A 17103-nucleotide genomic window follows, 5' to 3' on the forward strand; every position below is an offset into this window, starting at 1 on the left:
AGAGATCCAGTTGGGTTTTTCTCCCCACAAAGAGAGAAGGGAGACTTTTAACCTCCAATTAGCCCTTAATTTTCGCTTGACAGACATGCTTAAACCACTGATTGACATCAGAGAGTCAAGAGAGAGAATTAAGTAGTTAGTTTTGCCTGTAAATATTTGGAGCTTGAGCAAAATAAGATCTAAAATCAGCTTAAGAAGGTTATTGGATACCTTTAATTAAATTAGTAGAACAGCTGAAAGGAAAAGTATTGGTTTCGCTTTTTGTATTGAGTTTATGCTTTAGTTCTCTTTCACAAGCTTTGGTGGTAGGTTGCACAGTTCTACAAGTGACCTTGTACCAGTATAAAATATCTTAACATCAGTCATGGAATGTTACTCCTTTTCTTGTTTCAATATTTCCAGGGAAATGGAAGAGCTTTCTGTGCTGGTGGTGATGTTACAGCTGTTGTTCATAATGTTCGCCAAGGTGGGTAGTCTGCTTAATTTGTCATAGCTTGGTAAAGACAATCTTCAGTATCTATAGATGATATTTTTAACAGGATCCATGAAGTTGAAAATTTTCTTCCGTAATATGTTAAGATTTTTTGTACTGGCTCTTCAATCAAGGATTGAGGGTGTAAAAAACAAAGAGTGAGTAAGACAAGTAATAATTGTTGGAATGTGCAACAGAGATAATAGCAAATACTTGGCCACCTTGAATTTAGGAATGTGTCATATACAATTCTAGAAACCACAACTGAAAGATATGGACATGTGCAGCGACGTTGCATGTTAATACTGCTGATTGAACTTATGAGATAGCCGTGACTAAATTATTAGCATAGCAATTGACTAGACCTGTCTTGGCAGATAACATGGTGTTGACATGAAACAGACTGGATAAAGTCTGATGTGTGGGCAGCCACACTAGTGAGTAATTGTTTGCGGTGGCGCTCAAAGTGTGTCTGACATAGGTTCTGATTTTCGTGTTGACTTATGTGTTTGTCTCGTGGATATGGAGCTACTTGTGAATCAGTTGACTAATTTGATGACTTAATCAACACATCTATTGAGGCACCAAGTGAACATTTCACTAACTTTGATGGAAAAAGACTTTTCTGATACCAAGATGATCTAGACTTCTATATTTTTTCTCCTTGGCTTTGATTCTGGCACCCTATGAACAAGAAGGAATTTCTTCTGTACTGATGTTCAACAATGTACCAAAGTGGCTCCTTATATAGAAACCTGAAGCTATGTAGGACACAATAACTAATAACTCTTAACACCTAACGGAGTAAATAATTGTCCTCCAGTTAAATGCCGAACACTCTTAACACCTAATGGAGTAAATAATTGTCCTCCAGTTAAATGCCGAACACTCAACAGTTTTTATGGGATATGATGGATTATTCTCCGAGATGGTACGACAAGTCTTGTCATATTGTAGTATATACTGACAGTTTCCCCCCTTCTTTCTTGAATTGACTATCTTTTGAAAGCTTAGTCTTACACTTCTAATTTGTAGAAGAAACAGAACAGACAGAGAAAGAAGTGCACCTGGATGTATAGCCATTACGGAACGTTCTTAAACGCATCTAGGATATGCGTGTCGAATGGTGACACACTGAAAAAGTTTGCACATATTCAATCTGTTTTATTTCTTGTTATTTATGCTTTCAGGCAACTGGAAACTGGGTGCTGATTATTTCCGTGAAGAATTCACCCTTAACTATTTGATGGCAACATATAGTAAACCCCAGGTTAACTTAGGTTATGTGTAATTTTAGTTTTGTGATACAATTCTCTGAGGAATTCATTAATCTTATTTGGAATGCCCCTTGAAGGTTTCTATCCTTAATGGAATTGTCATGGGAGGTGGACTCGGTGCTTCTGTACATGGGAGATTTCGAGTTGCAACGGAGAAGTCGGTATTGCATCTTCTTGAGTGATAGATTCAGTTCTTCAATCTGCTATCTTGCTTTCCTTTTTGTATTTGACCTTTACCACATTAATTGTCAGTTGCTTGAAATGTGTCTCTTTATATTTTGTGGGGCTTTCTTGTGGAATGAAACAATACCTGACATTCATGTGGAATAGTTTCAGAAAAATTAGAGGAAAACCTTACAGACTCTAATTCTTCATGAGTTTTAATTGGTAAATTGGACTTGGATTCAGAGTTTATTTTTATCTTGGCAGTAATGCTTACACTCTTTCAAACTTGGTTGGTGTTTTCTAGGTATAAACTGGTATCAGAAACTTCATGTCCGCATATTCTCATGTTCATTTTTCCTGTAGGTTTGTGCTATGCCTGAAACAGCTTTGGGACTCTTTCCTGATGTAGGTGCCTCTTACTTCTATTCGAGGCTTCCAGGATTCTTTGGTAAATCCACTTGTAACAATGTTCAGATTAATAAAAGAAATACTGCTAGATAAAGTTTATTCAAGTTTCAGCATGGCGTTATTACTTGTTGTCAGTCTTTGAATTTATGTCACTACCTGGTTGCTCAAGCTTGGCTAGTTTGAGTCTATCTTGAGAACTATAATCACCCCCAGCTACTTTGCTTTTAATGCTGCTTCTTTCCAATACCTTTAAAACCAAAAGTGTAAAGAGTCGACAAAGGAAGATTGGTTCCTCCTCCTTCAGAAGGTGGACAAAAGCTTGGTATACATGCCCCTGTGACAAAGCAGCAGGCATTGTGTCCCTTTGGTGCATCTTCTCTTAAAGTTTCTGAGATTTTTCTACATTTTATATCTAATTTCCACTGTTTGCCTTCTTGATCTTGAGTTTTTCTCATTTCAAAAAATATCTCACACACGTAATATGATTACGTCTAGGTCAAAGCTTTTTAAGATATCTCTAATAATTGTTCCCTACAACTTTTGTGGGCTATTTGCTTGATGTTGGCCTTGGTTTTCACAGTGATTGCTGAATTTTGTTTAGGCCATCAGTATTAGTTTTCATGGTCATTACTGAATTCTTTGTCATTAGAAATGTAAAATAGCCTTTGAATACATGCAAGGCATCTTCTTCTACAAGGATATTTGAAGAATGTGATTTAATTTTTATTGCCGTTGTCTTTAGTTGGGGAAGACTAATTCCTGTGTTGTTATGATGCATCGAGAAATTTCCAGGTGCAAATAGTTAAATAACTAGGTCTTTTTTCCCTCAACTGCTTTCTTATAATCTTTGGCAGGGGAATATGCTGGTCTTACTGGTGCTAGGTTGGATGGTGCTGAAATGCTTGCTTGTGGTCTAGCAACTCATTTTGTACCCTCGGAGGTATCCAGCACTTTCTGGCCATTTTGAATTGCTTCTATAACAAATGCAGTAGGACTTCTGTTACTAAAATGTCCAAACTGAATGGTCCATTAAATGGTAAAATTGATATTGGCAGAGATGTAATAACTGAATTTCCAGTTCACTGACTGCGGAAGATAGTAGGCATATGGTGTGACGATAATCTTATCTGGCATTTGTTATATAGGTCTCAATTCTCATTGTCGTTTCATTTGTTCTCTTAGGAATTTTAATTTCTGCCACCTATCCAAAAAAGGAAGTCTATTTTCTGCCAATTTTGATCATGTTTCTCACATTTGGGCGTCCACTTTGGTCCAAATATAGTCTGGATATAAAAAATTTTTGAAGGACTGTGGTCAATGTTAGACCTCCAGTGGACCAGGTAAACTACAAATTGTTCTACTTAGTTTGTGTGTGGCATCAGCAGGTTCAATAACTTGGTGCCTGTAGATTAGTCTCTCGTTGTTTCTTTTCTCAATTAATAAGTATTAGAGCTTCACAAATGTATCATGCAGAGTACAGTATGTAAATTGAAATTCGTTACCGAAAAATATGGATTCAAAATATTTGGAGAAAAATTATTTGGGTCTTCTAAATTACCTTGCCAAACAGTGTCCAAGCTAATCAGATGTGTTCCGAATCTGGATTTGTCAACCCTGTGTGCAATGACTCTTAGATGAATTTGTGGGATCTTCCTTTAGCCACTGGTCGCCTTATATGCTAGATTGTGGATTTCTGGGTGGTAGACAACCTTTCCTGATGTTCTTTTTGTGCTGAAGTTTGTATTTATTTGACATGAATATTGGCATCACGGATAATCGGTTTGGAGATCTTGATATACATCTCCAGTCAGGTGGCATAACACTTATCCAATTGTTTATTTCCTCCTGTCTCTTATCTAACTTGAATGCTTTCGGATCTTCTTTGTGTTCACAGAGGTTGCCATTTTTAGAACAAGCACTAGCTAAAGTCAATACGAGTGATCCAGATGTTATTTCTACCATCATTAGTCGCTTCTCTGACATACCAAAGTTGAAAGCAGAAAGTCCTTATCACAAGTGAGTTCATTTAATAGCCCTGTTATGGTGTTTGTTTTCGTGCTTATTTGTTGGAAGCTTACCTTCTAAACAGAGTTCCAGGTCCTAAAAGAGGATTTTTTTTTTTATAACTTATTAAAGAGCATAGTATTGATGGTATATAACAGAAATCATTTGTGCTCTTTCTTATTAGTTATTTTGCTTTTGTGTTACTTTTCTTCCTGTTGTTGCAAGACTATGTTCACTCTACTTTTATATGGCCATTCAAAGTTTAAGATTATGTGCGTCTGTTTCAGTTCTGCAATTTTATGTATGTAGGATGAAGATTATTGATCGCTGTTTCTCTCGAAGAACAATAGAAGAAATCATATCTTCTCTAGTAAGTTTAACAGATGGATGGTTATTTGATGCATTCTTTTGTTCTGTGGTGAAATTACTTTGTAACATGTTGATTAAATAAGTTATCAGAATACTTGATGTGATCATTGCATGAAACAGGAAAATGAGGCTTTGAACAAGAAGGATGACTGGATCTCTTCAACCATCCAATCTCTGAAGAAAGCATCCCCGACGAGTCTTAAAATTTCATTGAGATCAGTAAGTCAAACACTACTTGGTGATACCATTATGTTGTTACCTATACAAATATAAAGTTCCTAGGATCAGTGCTGGCTATATGTTTTGGAAGACCCAGTTTTAGAGTTGGGAATTAATTTTGTATCTTATATGTTGGGCAAAACTGGTTAAGAGAACAAATACTCCTCCTTTAACTACAAGTTATGAACTCCACTTCATTTGCCTTGGTACCAAATAATGCTCGTTTTCCTGGAGTCCTTAAAAGTTATGAAGTCTTACGATTTCCTTCGTAAAAGAAAGAAATTGAGTTTTGCTTCTTTATTGTTTCTGTTCAACTGAGCACCTCATAGATGTGAAAGGTGTTCCTAGCTACATGATCTGGAAAATTTAATTCTAATCTGAAATAAACTCAGCTATTTTTCTACAGAACTTTCTAATATTTATTTGCGTATGGTCATTCATACGAAAGATAGGAGCAATCTGTATTTCAAGAACTAAAAGAAATTCAAAATGGAACCATTTAGTTTTTGGCGTGTTTTAATGGAGATACAAATGACCTACTTTAATATTATTTCCTTGAGTACCGGCATGCTTCTTGTTATGTTAAGTTAGAATACTTTTGAACAGTTAGCAGGTGTCAATTCACGGTACTAAATTTTGTGATGAAAATGAAATTGAGGAAGAATGAACAATGTGAAAAATTCTTTTTTTATTTTACGCTTCTGGAGAAGTTGGTCGGAACAGTTATTTGGTTATGATCAGGTCAAGAGCTCCCTCCACTAATAGATTGTTAATGATTCCTCTTTTTACCACACACTTCTCCCCAGTTGAATTAGAAGTTCTAAATTATCAAGAAAACTGTTGCTTTCTTTCTTTTACTACTAGCTAATTTGTACAACTTACTAGAAACCCCTCCTCCCAGCCCTTGTGCCTCAATGTTATTCTCTTAACAGCTACCTCGGAAAGATCATTTGGATTTTACAGTTGGGATTAAGATTATTTATTTTTTATTTTGAAATTTGATACTAGATTAGTATTGCAGTGTTGCAAGGTCTTCAAATTAAACACATCATGATCTCTTTCTCCACAACCACATCTTAAATCTCTTTCTACACAGTCCTAACGCCTTGATTTGGCCAATATTATCATTGGAGAGTTCTTCAGTATCTGCAGATTGTTCATATTAGTTTCATTTTTTCTGTTCCAGATAAGAGAAGGGAGGCTGCAAGGTGTTGGTAGTTGCCTTGTTCGAGAGTATAGAATGGTTTGTCATGTGTTGAGGGGAGAATTTAGCAAGGATTTTTTCGAGGTAGAATATGCTAATCTTTCAGCCACCCATCTTACTGCATTGCAAAACTGATACTTAACTTTTACTGCAGGGATGCAGAGCCTTACTCATCGACAAGGATAAAAATCCTAAGGTGCGTTACATTCATTTGAGCATGAATAATCCTGAACTTAGATATCGAAAGCTTGTTTCATTTTTGTGCTCGTCTTTTCACATGTTTTCAGTGGGAGCCCTCCAGACTGGAACTAATTAGAGATGATGATGTTGACCGTTACTTCTCCAAGATAGATGATGAAGATTGGGAAGACCTAAAGCTGCCTCCAAGATCAAACTTGCCTCCATATGCAATTGCCAAGCTTTAAAATTGACTTCTGAAGATCTTGCAATACTCTACAGCATGTTGCCCTCTATTCAGTAGATCATTATGAAGGCCCAATAATCATTATAACTTACCACATTTATTGGTTAGTGTTGCACCAAATAAATGCACATCACTCTATTTTATGAAATATCAAAAATCAAGCCCAAGGAAAGATACATTACTGTTACAATACTTGCCAGATAGTTACACATCATCCCATTGAATTGAGATGTCAAAACTCAAGCACAAAGGCTAGATTGTACAATACTAAATAATACTGTGCCATTTAGTTTCTGTATTCAGAGATAATATATCGATCTTAACTTGTTGCAATGCAAGAGCTTGTGATTAGTCTTGCTCTTAACTTTCCGATTTACAAGCAAATGTGCATCCTGTCTTGAAACACCAGCAGTATAACTCAATTGTGCTCCAACATGTGGGATATTATCCTTGATTTTGATTGATTGCAGTTGCGTATGTTCGAAAGGCCAGCTCAAATTCTTTCTTTTTCTCTGGATTTTTTTCCGAACAAGATGTAGTTCGTGGAGTGACAGAAAGTTGCAAAATCTGTATTTGTCTTGGCAATGTAGTTGGACTCTTATGTTGATCCGAAAAATCATCCTTAATATGTAGGTAATTTCAGGACTCTCAGAAAATGAATGTCTATTTCTCGGGGTCTCAAAGGAGTGTGGAAACATATAATACTCATGAAGGAAAAGAGATATAATCAAGTTCTTTCGGAATTGATAGTTTCTGCCTTTATAAGATTTTGACCATTCCTTTTATTATTATTTACTAAGTATTAATTATGAGTATGATCAATCATACTTTCATCATTTGTATATACGTAGCTAGCAATCGCCCAGACGATGTGTGATCACTAAATGTGAAATAATCCTTCATATGCTATTTTCCCCTTATTTGCAGTTTGGCCTTAAAATTTAGCCTAGTTCTGCTGTTTTATCATGGAGAACATTAATAAGTATTGTTGAACCACCTGGTCCACCCCCCTCCCCCAAGAGAAAACCCTTAGCTTGTTTGGATGGTTGTTACGAACTATTTTGATTGTTACTTAAATTGTTTTGTAATTTATCGTAAATTCATCAGATGAAAAGTCTCATTTTACGTGTGATCGCATGTTATTTTATTTTTTCTTTGCTTATTATTCAATGATCATTTTTTATTTTTTACCCTACCTTTTTCATAATAGCTCTATCACATACCTTACTTTTGTAATAAGATTATCCTTCAAATTGTTGATACATGTAACATTATGTAACAACAAGAAACAATACAATATATTCAACTATTATATTCATCAAAACAGTACAACACAATATAATACAATACATTATGAAACGAGGCATAACGATCATCCAAACAAAGTGTAAACGAGGATCATGAGTGAGGATGGCAAGAAAAGTTATAGCACCTAGCATGTTCTAAAAGACCAACACGGATTTAGACCAACAAAATGGAGATGTGTTTTCTTCAATACTAGTGTGCAATGCCTTGTGGCAGAGGCAATTGTGGTCAGTCATGTGAAAATTTTCTAAAGTATTGTTCTTTTCTGACATAAAAAAAAAGTTGTAATTTCTTGCACCCTTCTTTTTTTAACCATAAATGCAGATTACTTAATTTTCCAAAAGTCGGCAAGAGTAGTGCAACTGCAACCTTTTCTTATTTTAAAATTTATGTGTACTACATCCTTTGACCAAAGACTCACTCAAAATATTCCTAAAACCAATAAATTCATCTTGTTTTTTAAAAAAAAAATGCGCGTGCTATGGTACTCTACTCCTTCTGTTCATATTATACGATTTTTTTTAATTTTTACATAATTAAATATATTAATTTTTTAATTTTTAATTTTATCCTTATTTAAATAAACATATTAAATGAGTATATACTATTTGACTAAGTGCAATTTAGTAAAAAATCACCTCTTGCTCGGGTGGGATAAGAGATCTTTGTATTTACAAATAAGAGATTGTAATTTTTTCACATAAGAGATCTGAAATTTCTTCTATTCAAGTTGTAAAAAAGGCAAAAAATTACATTTTGTTAAATTAGGTCTTAGGCCTAACTCACACCCCAAAAGCTAGCTCAAAGGGAAGAGGAATGCACAAGCCTTATAAGAAGTCCACCCATCTCATTAATCACCAATGTGGGACTTTTGTCATTCTTTAACACATTTACTCGAGGGGAGGAGGGAAAAATCATAAATAATGTGTTTAAGCTAAAAACGCTATATAATATATGAAGCTGAGGTGGTAGTTAGCATTAACGGATCGAATCTGCATCGCGATTGTGTTGGATCCTGTATATGCTAATGTTACAAACTTTTAGAAAATCACTTGTTTAATTTTAGTAACAGTCAATTTTTCATTAATATTTTCAATATAAATATCCTATCAAATTGTTCAGTGGTTGACCTAAGATTCTGTTCCACTTTCTTATTCTTCAAAAGAAAATTTACTCCTATTTTAGAAATATGTTTATCTGCATAGCTATCAAAATGTCGATATTCGTTATCTACGTTAAAATTTGATTTGTCAGATTCGAAAATAATTTCTATCAATAATTTTTTCATACTCAAAACTCAAACCCATCGTCTTGTTGAGTAGCCCAACTACTGCACTACATGGTATCAAAAATGATGAGCTATTTGATAGTACTTGTTGGGAATAAACTAAGAAAGATCGTTTTTGTTGTTTTATTTGGAATGTCATTTTCAAAGAGTTTACTTTGTAACTAGTATATAGCATGCTCATGATTAACTACTTCCTTTCTATATATAATATATAGTAAAAAAAATATGATGGTGTTAATTAAGTTGTTAAACCAATCTATTCACTATTCTCTCTATTCTAAACTTAAAAAATGATATTTTTCATGTCATTCACAACCCATCAAAACTTGAAAAAAAAATTATTATTATTATTATTTTTTAATGAAAGTCTTGGTGCAACAATAAGAGCTATTATAATTTGATTTGGAGGTTAATCAGTAAAATTAATATATTTGTTAAATTCTATTTTTATATGATCAAATGAGACTAAGGGAATATTACTTGCCCCTTCGATCTATGTAATACTAATATTCTCTAACAATAATAGAAAGCAACGATAAAGACTACAACTTCAGTTCTCTCACTTTTTCTTATTAAAAAAAAATTAAACTAAATAAAGATGAATATGAAAGGTTAAATGATGATGTTACTTTTAAAAAAAAAAATTATTATATGTATAAGTTGTGCCTTTATTTTCCAATGCATACGTCATATTAGATCATATTTGTAGCTCGAAGGTGGATAACTTCATAATATTATAAATTGATGGGAACTAGTTGCATTGACATTTGGGATTATTCAAATACAATTAACATGTTATACTAAATTTAATTTTGGTTTGAACTTAATTATTTGTTGTTGAAATATGAAGTTAATTATACTCTTACAATTGACAATATTTCTTTTGACAAAAAAGGCGTTGTTATGTTAAATAAATTGATTTTGTTTCCGGTGTTTGGAGTTCGTATTGAAGTCCAGACTAATTTGAATTACGCACTACAAAGTTTATTCAGAGGTGGCGCTCCCAATAAGATTTTCTCCACATTAGAGGCTTGAACTAGAGACCAAAAAAAATATTTTAGTTACCTTGCTATTTTTTTTTCTTATTATGGATAGTAATATTCTTCGCCTCTATCAAATAAAATAGAGGGGGAAAAACTGAAATAGAGAAGGAAAAAAATAAAAAAAATTATATGTTAATCATATTAACTAGTACCAATATGTGTTGAAATAACATATATATGACACGGCCACAATAAATTATTTTAGAAATATATTAAATTCGAACTCATAACACTATAATTGATATTGATATTTATAATTTATGATTATATTGCCATAGTTTTGGCTGCACATAAGATTTAAAAGTTTTATTACGTTAATGGAATTAATTTGGTTCCCATCAAAAGATCGTGTACTGAGCCATTTGGCTATTAACATTACATGCAGAGTTTTAAGATCTAAGTACTAATAAAAATTACAAAATGTTTGTTTAATTAATAACAAAGTGACAGCTAGTAATGGATGACCAAGCATTTAATGAGGAAATTTGAAATTTTATTTTTCTTTTTTATATAATGAAGACTGATTCATTATGGTAAACGGAAAATTAATTGGCAATTTCTTATAATAAATTTGTTAAGACTTAAACAATAACTGTGAATGTGTCGTGGTGTGCCATTAATGATGAAACTAAATCAATTGATGTGATATTCTTATATTCGATGCAAAAATTCAAAATTCATATTCAATTATATATCGTCTCGTATTTTGATTACGATCAAATTATGGAGAATATAATTAAATAAATAAAACTATCTCTAGTTGATTAAATTTTTAGATGAAATAATCCTTCACTCACTTCATTGACATCATGCTATCATACAAGTAAAGATCTTGTGATTGAATTTTACACTCATCCGCATTTTTTTTAGTTTCATAATGAACAATTTTGACAATGTATGAAATTTAAAAAGTTTACAAAACGAAGTAAAATATATAGTTGATGTCAAAATACTAATTACATTGTTCAAAATAATTATAAATTTCATACATAAGCAAACCACAAACGAAATAAAATAGTCGATGTCAAAGCATTAAGCATCAATTGCAAAAATTATAAAGTTTTAATTAATAAAGTGGGCCTCTAAAGTAATGGAGATCAGCAATTTGCTTGGCTGATGAAGCATTTAATGAGGAAATTCAACTATCTACAATAATTTAATGTATTTCTTTATATAACGGAGACTAAGCTGCATATAAAATAGTACTATTTACTTTGGGAAAAATAATTTAAGTTATTATGTGGCTTAACGTCTTACTAGATATTACAAACTTTATTAGACTTAAAAATAACTTGAATGTATCTTTTCTTTTTCCTTTTTTTTTTTTTGGTCAACCAACTCTACTACTAAATACCGTTGGTCAAATAAATCCGATAATTATTATTAAGAGTGAAATCTCATTCGTTTAATCACAACTCTCGAGAATGACTATGAATATGCTGTAAAGGAAAAAAATATAAATAAACGAATTAAATACCGTTTGTCATTTGGAAAAAAAAAAGCATTAATGCTAAAATCATAATTTAAGACAAAAAGTGCTTATACAAAAATCTTCATTTATTGCACAATAACATTATTCTTCTTACTGAGTCTAGTCCAATGTAAATATAGATTAGTCGAATTGATAAATTATAGAGTACATGATAGATACTTGAAAAATAGAAAGAGGGAGGGGTGGGGGGTATGTACTGCTCCATTTTTCTTAAGACGATAAGATTAACATTAGATTTGAGATATATCTAAACCAATTCATTCTTATCGCTAAACAAATGGCTCCTTAACTAGAATGTCCTTTTTTTTTTAAAATAAAAATTAATCATCAATATTAAGTACTCATTAATCTAGCTAACTCAAATTTATAACCCCTTATAAAAAATATTTTCATTTTCATGTCTCAAAATTAAGAATTCTGATTAAGATAGATCTCATCCATCTCAACCGTCACGTCCTAAAACCGTAAGTATGAGAATATACATATTCATTTTTCATCTTCCAATAAACACAAAAAAAAAAAAAATTGAAGTAAAATAAAATTTCTATAAGCATTGGTTTCTTCCAAGACATGACATCCATATGAAATATATCAAAATTACATCAAAAAATAAGACTATTGGTGATAATTACCGTTAAACAAATTGGCAATACCCAACAGATTTACAAAAAAAATAATTCAAATGTTAATTCAACACCCTTTGGACATAATTAACCTAACAAATTCATTTTCTTCTATTTCATCAAATTTTTTTCTTTACAAGTATCTCAACTTTCACATTACTTCCTTTTTGAACCCCATAATTTTACAAAGAATCACTTTCCAACCCCAAATAATTCTTTAGCTCATAAGGAAAACAAGGATTTTTCTTCCATTTATCACCATGCAATTTTAAAATCTTGATTACTCTTTCCTTTGTTGTTGAAGATCCACCAATATGTAACAAAGCCACCAATTTTTTCACTGATCCATACATCAACAAGTCATCCAAAACTTTATCTGTGGGATGAGAATTGCAAATCAATGAAAGTATTTTCACACCAATTTTTGTGCCAATATTTGAAATATTCAACATTTTTTTGGTTATGGCTGCAACACCTAAACCATGTTCAATAAATCCCATTCTTCCATCAGCACATTCACACATCATTTTAATCAAATACATTATTTTCTCACTTTTTGATTTGCTTGAATCAGGAAGAATCTCAATCAACGTACACATAGCTCCAGCCTCAATTGCTTTCAATCTTGATTTTTTCGATTTTTCTAGTATGTCTATCAAGACTTGTAATGCACAAGAACTTGCCTTGCTACAAATTTCATCAGACATAATTTCCATCAATGATTTAAAGAACTCAATCCCTTGATCTTCAATCACAACACTCCATTGACAATCTGATTTCATAATCCTTTGTAATATCGAAACGGTGCAAAATCTTGCTTCTTCACTCCCTCTTTGAAGTATTATAGCCATAGACTTCATGCACCCTGGTTGTAACAATATCTTGATTGTTTCCTCCTCTTCTAACACAATAGGTAACTTGATCAATAGACTAAGAGCCTCTTCACATGCTCTAAATGTAACGAAATCTGAGCTTTCGATTAAGATTTGTTGAATGATCCTAACAAGAACCTCAACTCCACCACATTTCTTGAAATCATCTTTTACATCATGATCACCTAACTCAACAATTGACTTGAGTTTCTTTAAGGAACTCACCTTAAAAGGGCTTGATTCTATCGTGTTGATCAACGATACGAGCTCATCATGCTTCATGGATAATTCATCATGAGATTGAGATTGAGATTTGCCATTTTGCCAAGCAAGAATGAGTCTTTTGAGGGTATGATTTGGTGTCATGTCAAAACTATGTAAAACTTGCATTGTGGTAGGACAAGTTTTTTTCTTACAAGTGTAGAACCATTTTTCTATATTTTTTCTCTCATATGTAACACCAGTAGAGATTGTAACAGGATCTTTCATGAGCTCCATGGAGATTGGACATCTAAAATGTAGAGGAAAATCCATGAATAATTGATACAATTTTTGGTATATTTTCTTTGTGAATTGTTATATCAACATTGAAAGATGAAAAGGTGAAGTGGGGTAGACAAAATCCTAAGCTTTTTATATATGTAATTTATGATATGTGTGGAAGTCTAAAGAAAGAACAAATCAAAGTCAAACAACTCTATTTTAATTAATTGGGATTACAAGTATCCAAGTTGTGTAACTGTTGACATCAAAGCAAAATAGATTGGTTTGAATAGTCTATGTATAGTTGAATAATGAATGCTCTTTTGCAAACCCACCCCTTATATTTTTGGATAAATATGAATTTGGCCCCCTAAAATTTGTAATGTGCAAGTTTATTTATGACAAAATTTCATAGTATTTAGCTTATATAGAATGAGAATTTAGTTTTATTTATTTTATGTTATAAGTTGCAACATGTTACCCACCTTAGTTTTCAAACTATTAATTAAACTTATTATGAGTATTTACTAGAATAGTTATAGATGATCTGATGATCGCGATTACTAGCGATTCCAACTTCATGTTCCCGAGTTGCAGAGAACAATCCGAACTGAGGCAATCTTTCCGGATTCGCTCCGCCTTACAGCCTTGCTTCCCATTGTAATTGCCATTGTAGCACGTGTGTGGCCCAGCCCATAAGGGCCATGCGGACTTGACGTCATCCCCACCTTCCTCCAGTATATCACTGGCAGTCCTTCGTGAGTGCGGCACACACCTTTTTGTTTGTTTCGGAGCCGTTTGTTTGGGTAAAAATTCTTTTACACTGAAAATAAATAGAAATTAGATATATATTATTATAATCGTTTTATATTAATTGAAATGGTAGATTGGGTGTTGTAAGCAATTAACTTGCTCCGCATGACTTTATGTATTGCTATTCATAATGATTTCATGATTCGTAAGCAAAATTCATACTTATAGAATTTATCAAATGTGTGACATCAAGATAGATACATAATATTCGTTTTTTAATCTAAACTATATAAATTTGTGGATATATTTGTTCAATATAATATTTCCATTGCAATAGTCAACGTATTTGTAAGTTGAAAAATGAATATATCAAAAATATAAATGAAGTAAATATATTCTTTACTTCCATATAGAACTCATATGTTTGATTTTATTCACCTTAGTCTAAAAATTAAGATAATATATCTTTCAACCATAGTAAGACTTTGATTATCCTTGATTAGTGTCATAATTAAGATGACAATATAGGTGTTCAATTGTAAGATAAAGAAAAGTAGAAGGGTGAAAATGACATTATACTTTCTTATATAGAAGGTTTTTGTGGACCAAATTGGGAGTTGACTTTATGAAGAGTAGAGAAATTGTTAATTAAAAAGATTAGATCTAAACTTGCGCAAGACATGCATAGATTGTTGAACTATTTTAATTAAGGGTTTCAGTCGTATAATTGATTTATAAACAAATATTTTGAATAGAGGATTTATCAAAAATAACATTTCTACTTCAATAAAAAAAATGTCTATTTATTTTCTTCCGTTCTCACTTATAAGATTTTATTAGGTATATTGTTGCTATCGTTTTATTTAATATTAATTAAAAAATCACAACAATATAAATGAATTTATATTCAAAGTTTAGTTTAAGGACTACGATATGTTCACACGTTATTATAACCTCTTTGCTTCTCGTTGGCTGTTGAGCTGCCTCTCTGACTCTCTCTTTCCTTTCTCACTCCAAAATAAAATATTGTATTATTTGAGTTTAAATTTATGTACTTGCAGGGTAATATATATATATAAAAGCAAAATTATGTTCGTCCATTTTTAATTGTCATGGTTTCCTTTTTAGTGTCAAACTATAAGAATTTTGACTAACATTTTATGATGTATTTTTCATCAAATTAATATGCAAAAAATTGCAATATATAGTACTTTTTGTATAGTTTTTGAATATCTAAATTTTTTGTTTGAAATATCAAATTAATGTAATCTAATTTAACTTTGAAAATTAGTCAAATTGACTTTCAAAAAGCGCAACATGACAATTAAAAGTGGACGAGGAAGTATGTAACTTAAATTCATTGTTGTTAATGCCCACACATATAGTATGTCACACTTATACATATATCCAACTTCTGCTTTTGAAAACACATATAATTGGCCACACATTACATAAAAAGATCTTTAGCGGCAATTAATTAACGACAATAGCTCAATTGCCGCTAAATAAATATTTTTAGCGGCAATTAGAACTCTTTGTATATATCCCTAAAGCCTTTAGCGATATTGGATCTAATGTCACTTAACTAATGCCAGTAAAGACTTTAAAACTCTTTATTAATGTGTATGTTTATTGCCGCTAATAGTTATTTTTGTTAGTGACATACATACACATATAATTACAATCAAATACTGAATCTGTGGAATTTTCAATTCAAATGAGATATTATATGTGCATAAATACATATGTTTTGAAATCAAAATATTGCTACGCTTTAGAACATAGCAAAATCTCTCTATTTTTTATTTTATTTTTACAAAATGAGCGTTAATAACATTATTTACAAATTTTTCTCTTTCTCTATATGTATAAAAAATGATTAAATTAGCTTCTACACCTAACTATTTATACGTAAGTGTTTATAAATTAAAATTAATAAAAAATTATAAATTGATCATTTCCAAGTTATGATTTTTTTGGCTTACATGTGCTTTTGATTAGATCAAATATTTTATCATTTTATTCCTAATATTTTTCTTATTCTTGAAATACTCTTTCCAAAATAGGATTCCTAGTTCCCTCTCCATTTCATTTCGGTAGTTTCTTCTTCTTCTTCTTCTAATTTGTATGTTATCTTTTTAATTTATAATTTTTTAAAATAAGTTTAAGAACATATCATTCATTTGAACAAAAAAAAAATGTTAGGAGGTAATACAGATGATGCAAGCGTTATTCGAAATAATAAGTGAAGAACGGACAGTATTATATATATAGGTATATAGGATATAATTATTCGTTATGTTAAATACCCCGAAAAGCTGAAACATAACATAATTTCGAAGTATTATTAGCAGGTCTTGATAATTATGTATTTTTTTAATTAGTACGTGAAAGCCAGTAAGGAACAAAATATTTTTAATATCAGGTCTTAAATCATGAATTAATTGACTTAAGCATTTAAAGTCTAAAATGACGTCTGGCTGAAGAAAAAAAATTCTAATTATTATTTTTTTATATTGAGAGATTGTTGAATATGTGGAAAAACAAATTTGAAAGAATATAACAGCTAGACTTTTGAGAATATATAATAGGATGTACTCTAAATGATGGCTAATATTACTTAATTTTTTTTTCTTTGGGTGGGTGGTTTAGCATTTGTTAAGAAAAATTAAGACCAAATTTGGTAAGTTCTAACTAGTCCA

General features: G+C 31.6%; 2 protein-coding genes across 2 annotated transcripts in view; one reads left to right on the forward strand and one right to left on the reverse strand.

The window, feature by feature from the left end:
- The window catches only part of LOC102602750 (3-hydroxyisobutyryl-CoA hydrolase 1-like), a 12505-nt gene extending 5587 nt beyond the window's left edge, over nucleotides 1-6918 (forward strand). The window contains exons 4-14 of the mRNA XM_006354542.2: nucleotides 403-466; nucleotides 1663-1742; nucleotides 1827-1910; nucleotides 2278-2362; nucleotides 3177-3262; nucleotides 4217-4338; nucleotides 4636-4696; nucleotides 4816-4914; nucleotides 6101-6202; nucleotides 6273-6314; nucleotides 6406-6918. Coding sequence (XP_006354604.2) covers nucleotides 403-466; nucleotides 1663-1742; nucleotides 1827-1910; nucleotides 2278-2362; nucleotides 3177-3262; nucleotides 4217-4338; nucleotides 4636-4696; nucleotides 4816-4914; nucleotides 6101-6202; nucleotides 6273-6314; nucleotides 6406-6543 — 963 coding nt within the window. The 3' untranslated portion in view covers nucleotides 6544-6918. The remainder of the gene's footprint in view (nucleotides 1-402; nucleotides 467-1662; nucleotides 1743-1826; nucleotides 1911-2277; nucleotides 2363-3176; nucleotides 3263-4216; nucleotides 4339-4635; nucleotides 4697-4815; nucleotides 4915-6100; nucleotides 6203-6272; nucleotides 6315-6405) is intronic.
- Nucleotides 6919-12229: 5311 nt separating this feature from the next.
- On the reverse strand, nucleotides 12230-13751 carry LOC102603086 (E3 ubiquitin-protein ligase PUB23-like). The gene has a single exon (XM_006354543.2). The coding sequence runs from the start codon at nucleotides 13697-13699 to the stop codon at nucleotides 12476-12478; it is 1224 nt and encodes a 407-aa protein (XP_006354605.1). The 5' UTR covers nucleotides 13700-13751; the 3' UTR covers nucleotides 12230-12475.
- Between the last annotated feature and the right edge of the window lie 3352 nt (nucleotides 13752-17103).

This window comes from Solanum tuberosum, unplaced genomic scaffold (assembly GCF_000226075.1).
Source record: "Solanum tuberosum cultivar DM 1-3 516 R44 unplaced genomic scaffold, SolTub_3.0 scf00173, whole genome shotgun sequence".
NCBI lineage: Eukaryota > Viridiplantae > Streptophyta > Magnoliopsida > Solanales > Solanaceae > Solanum > Solanum tuberosum.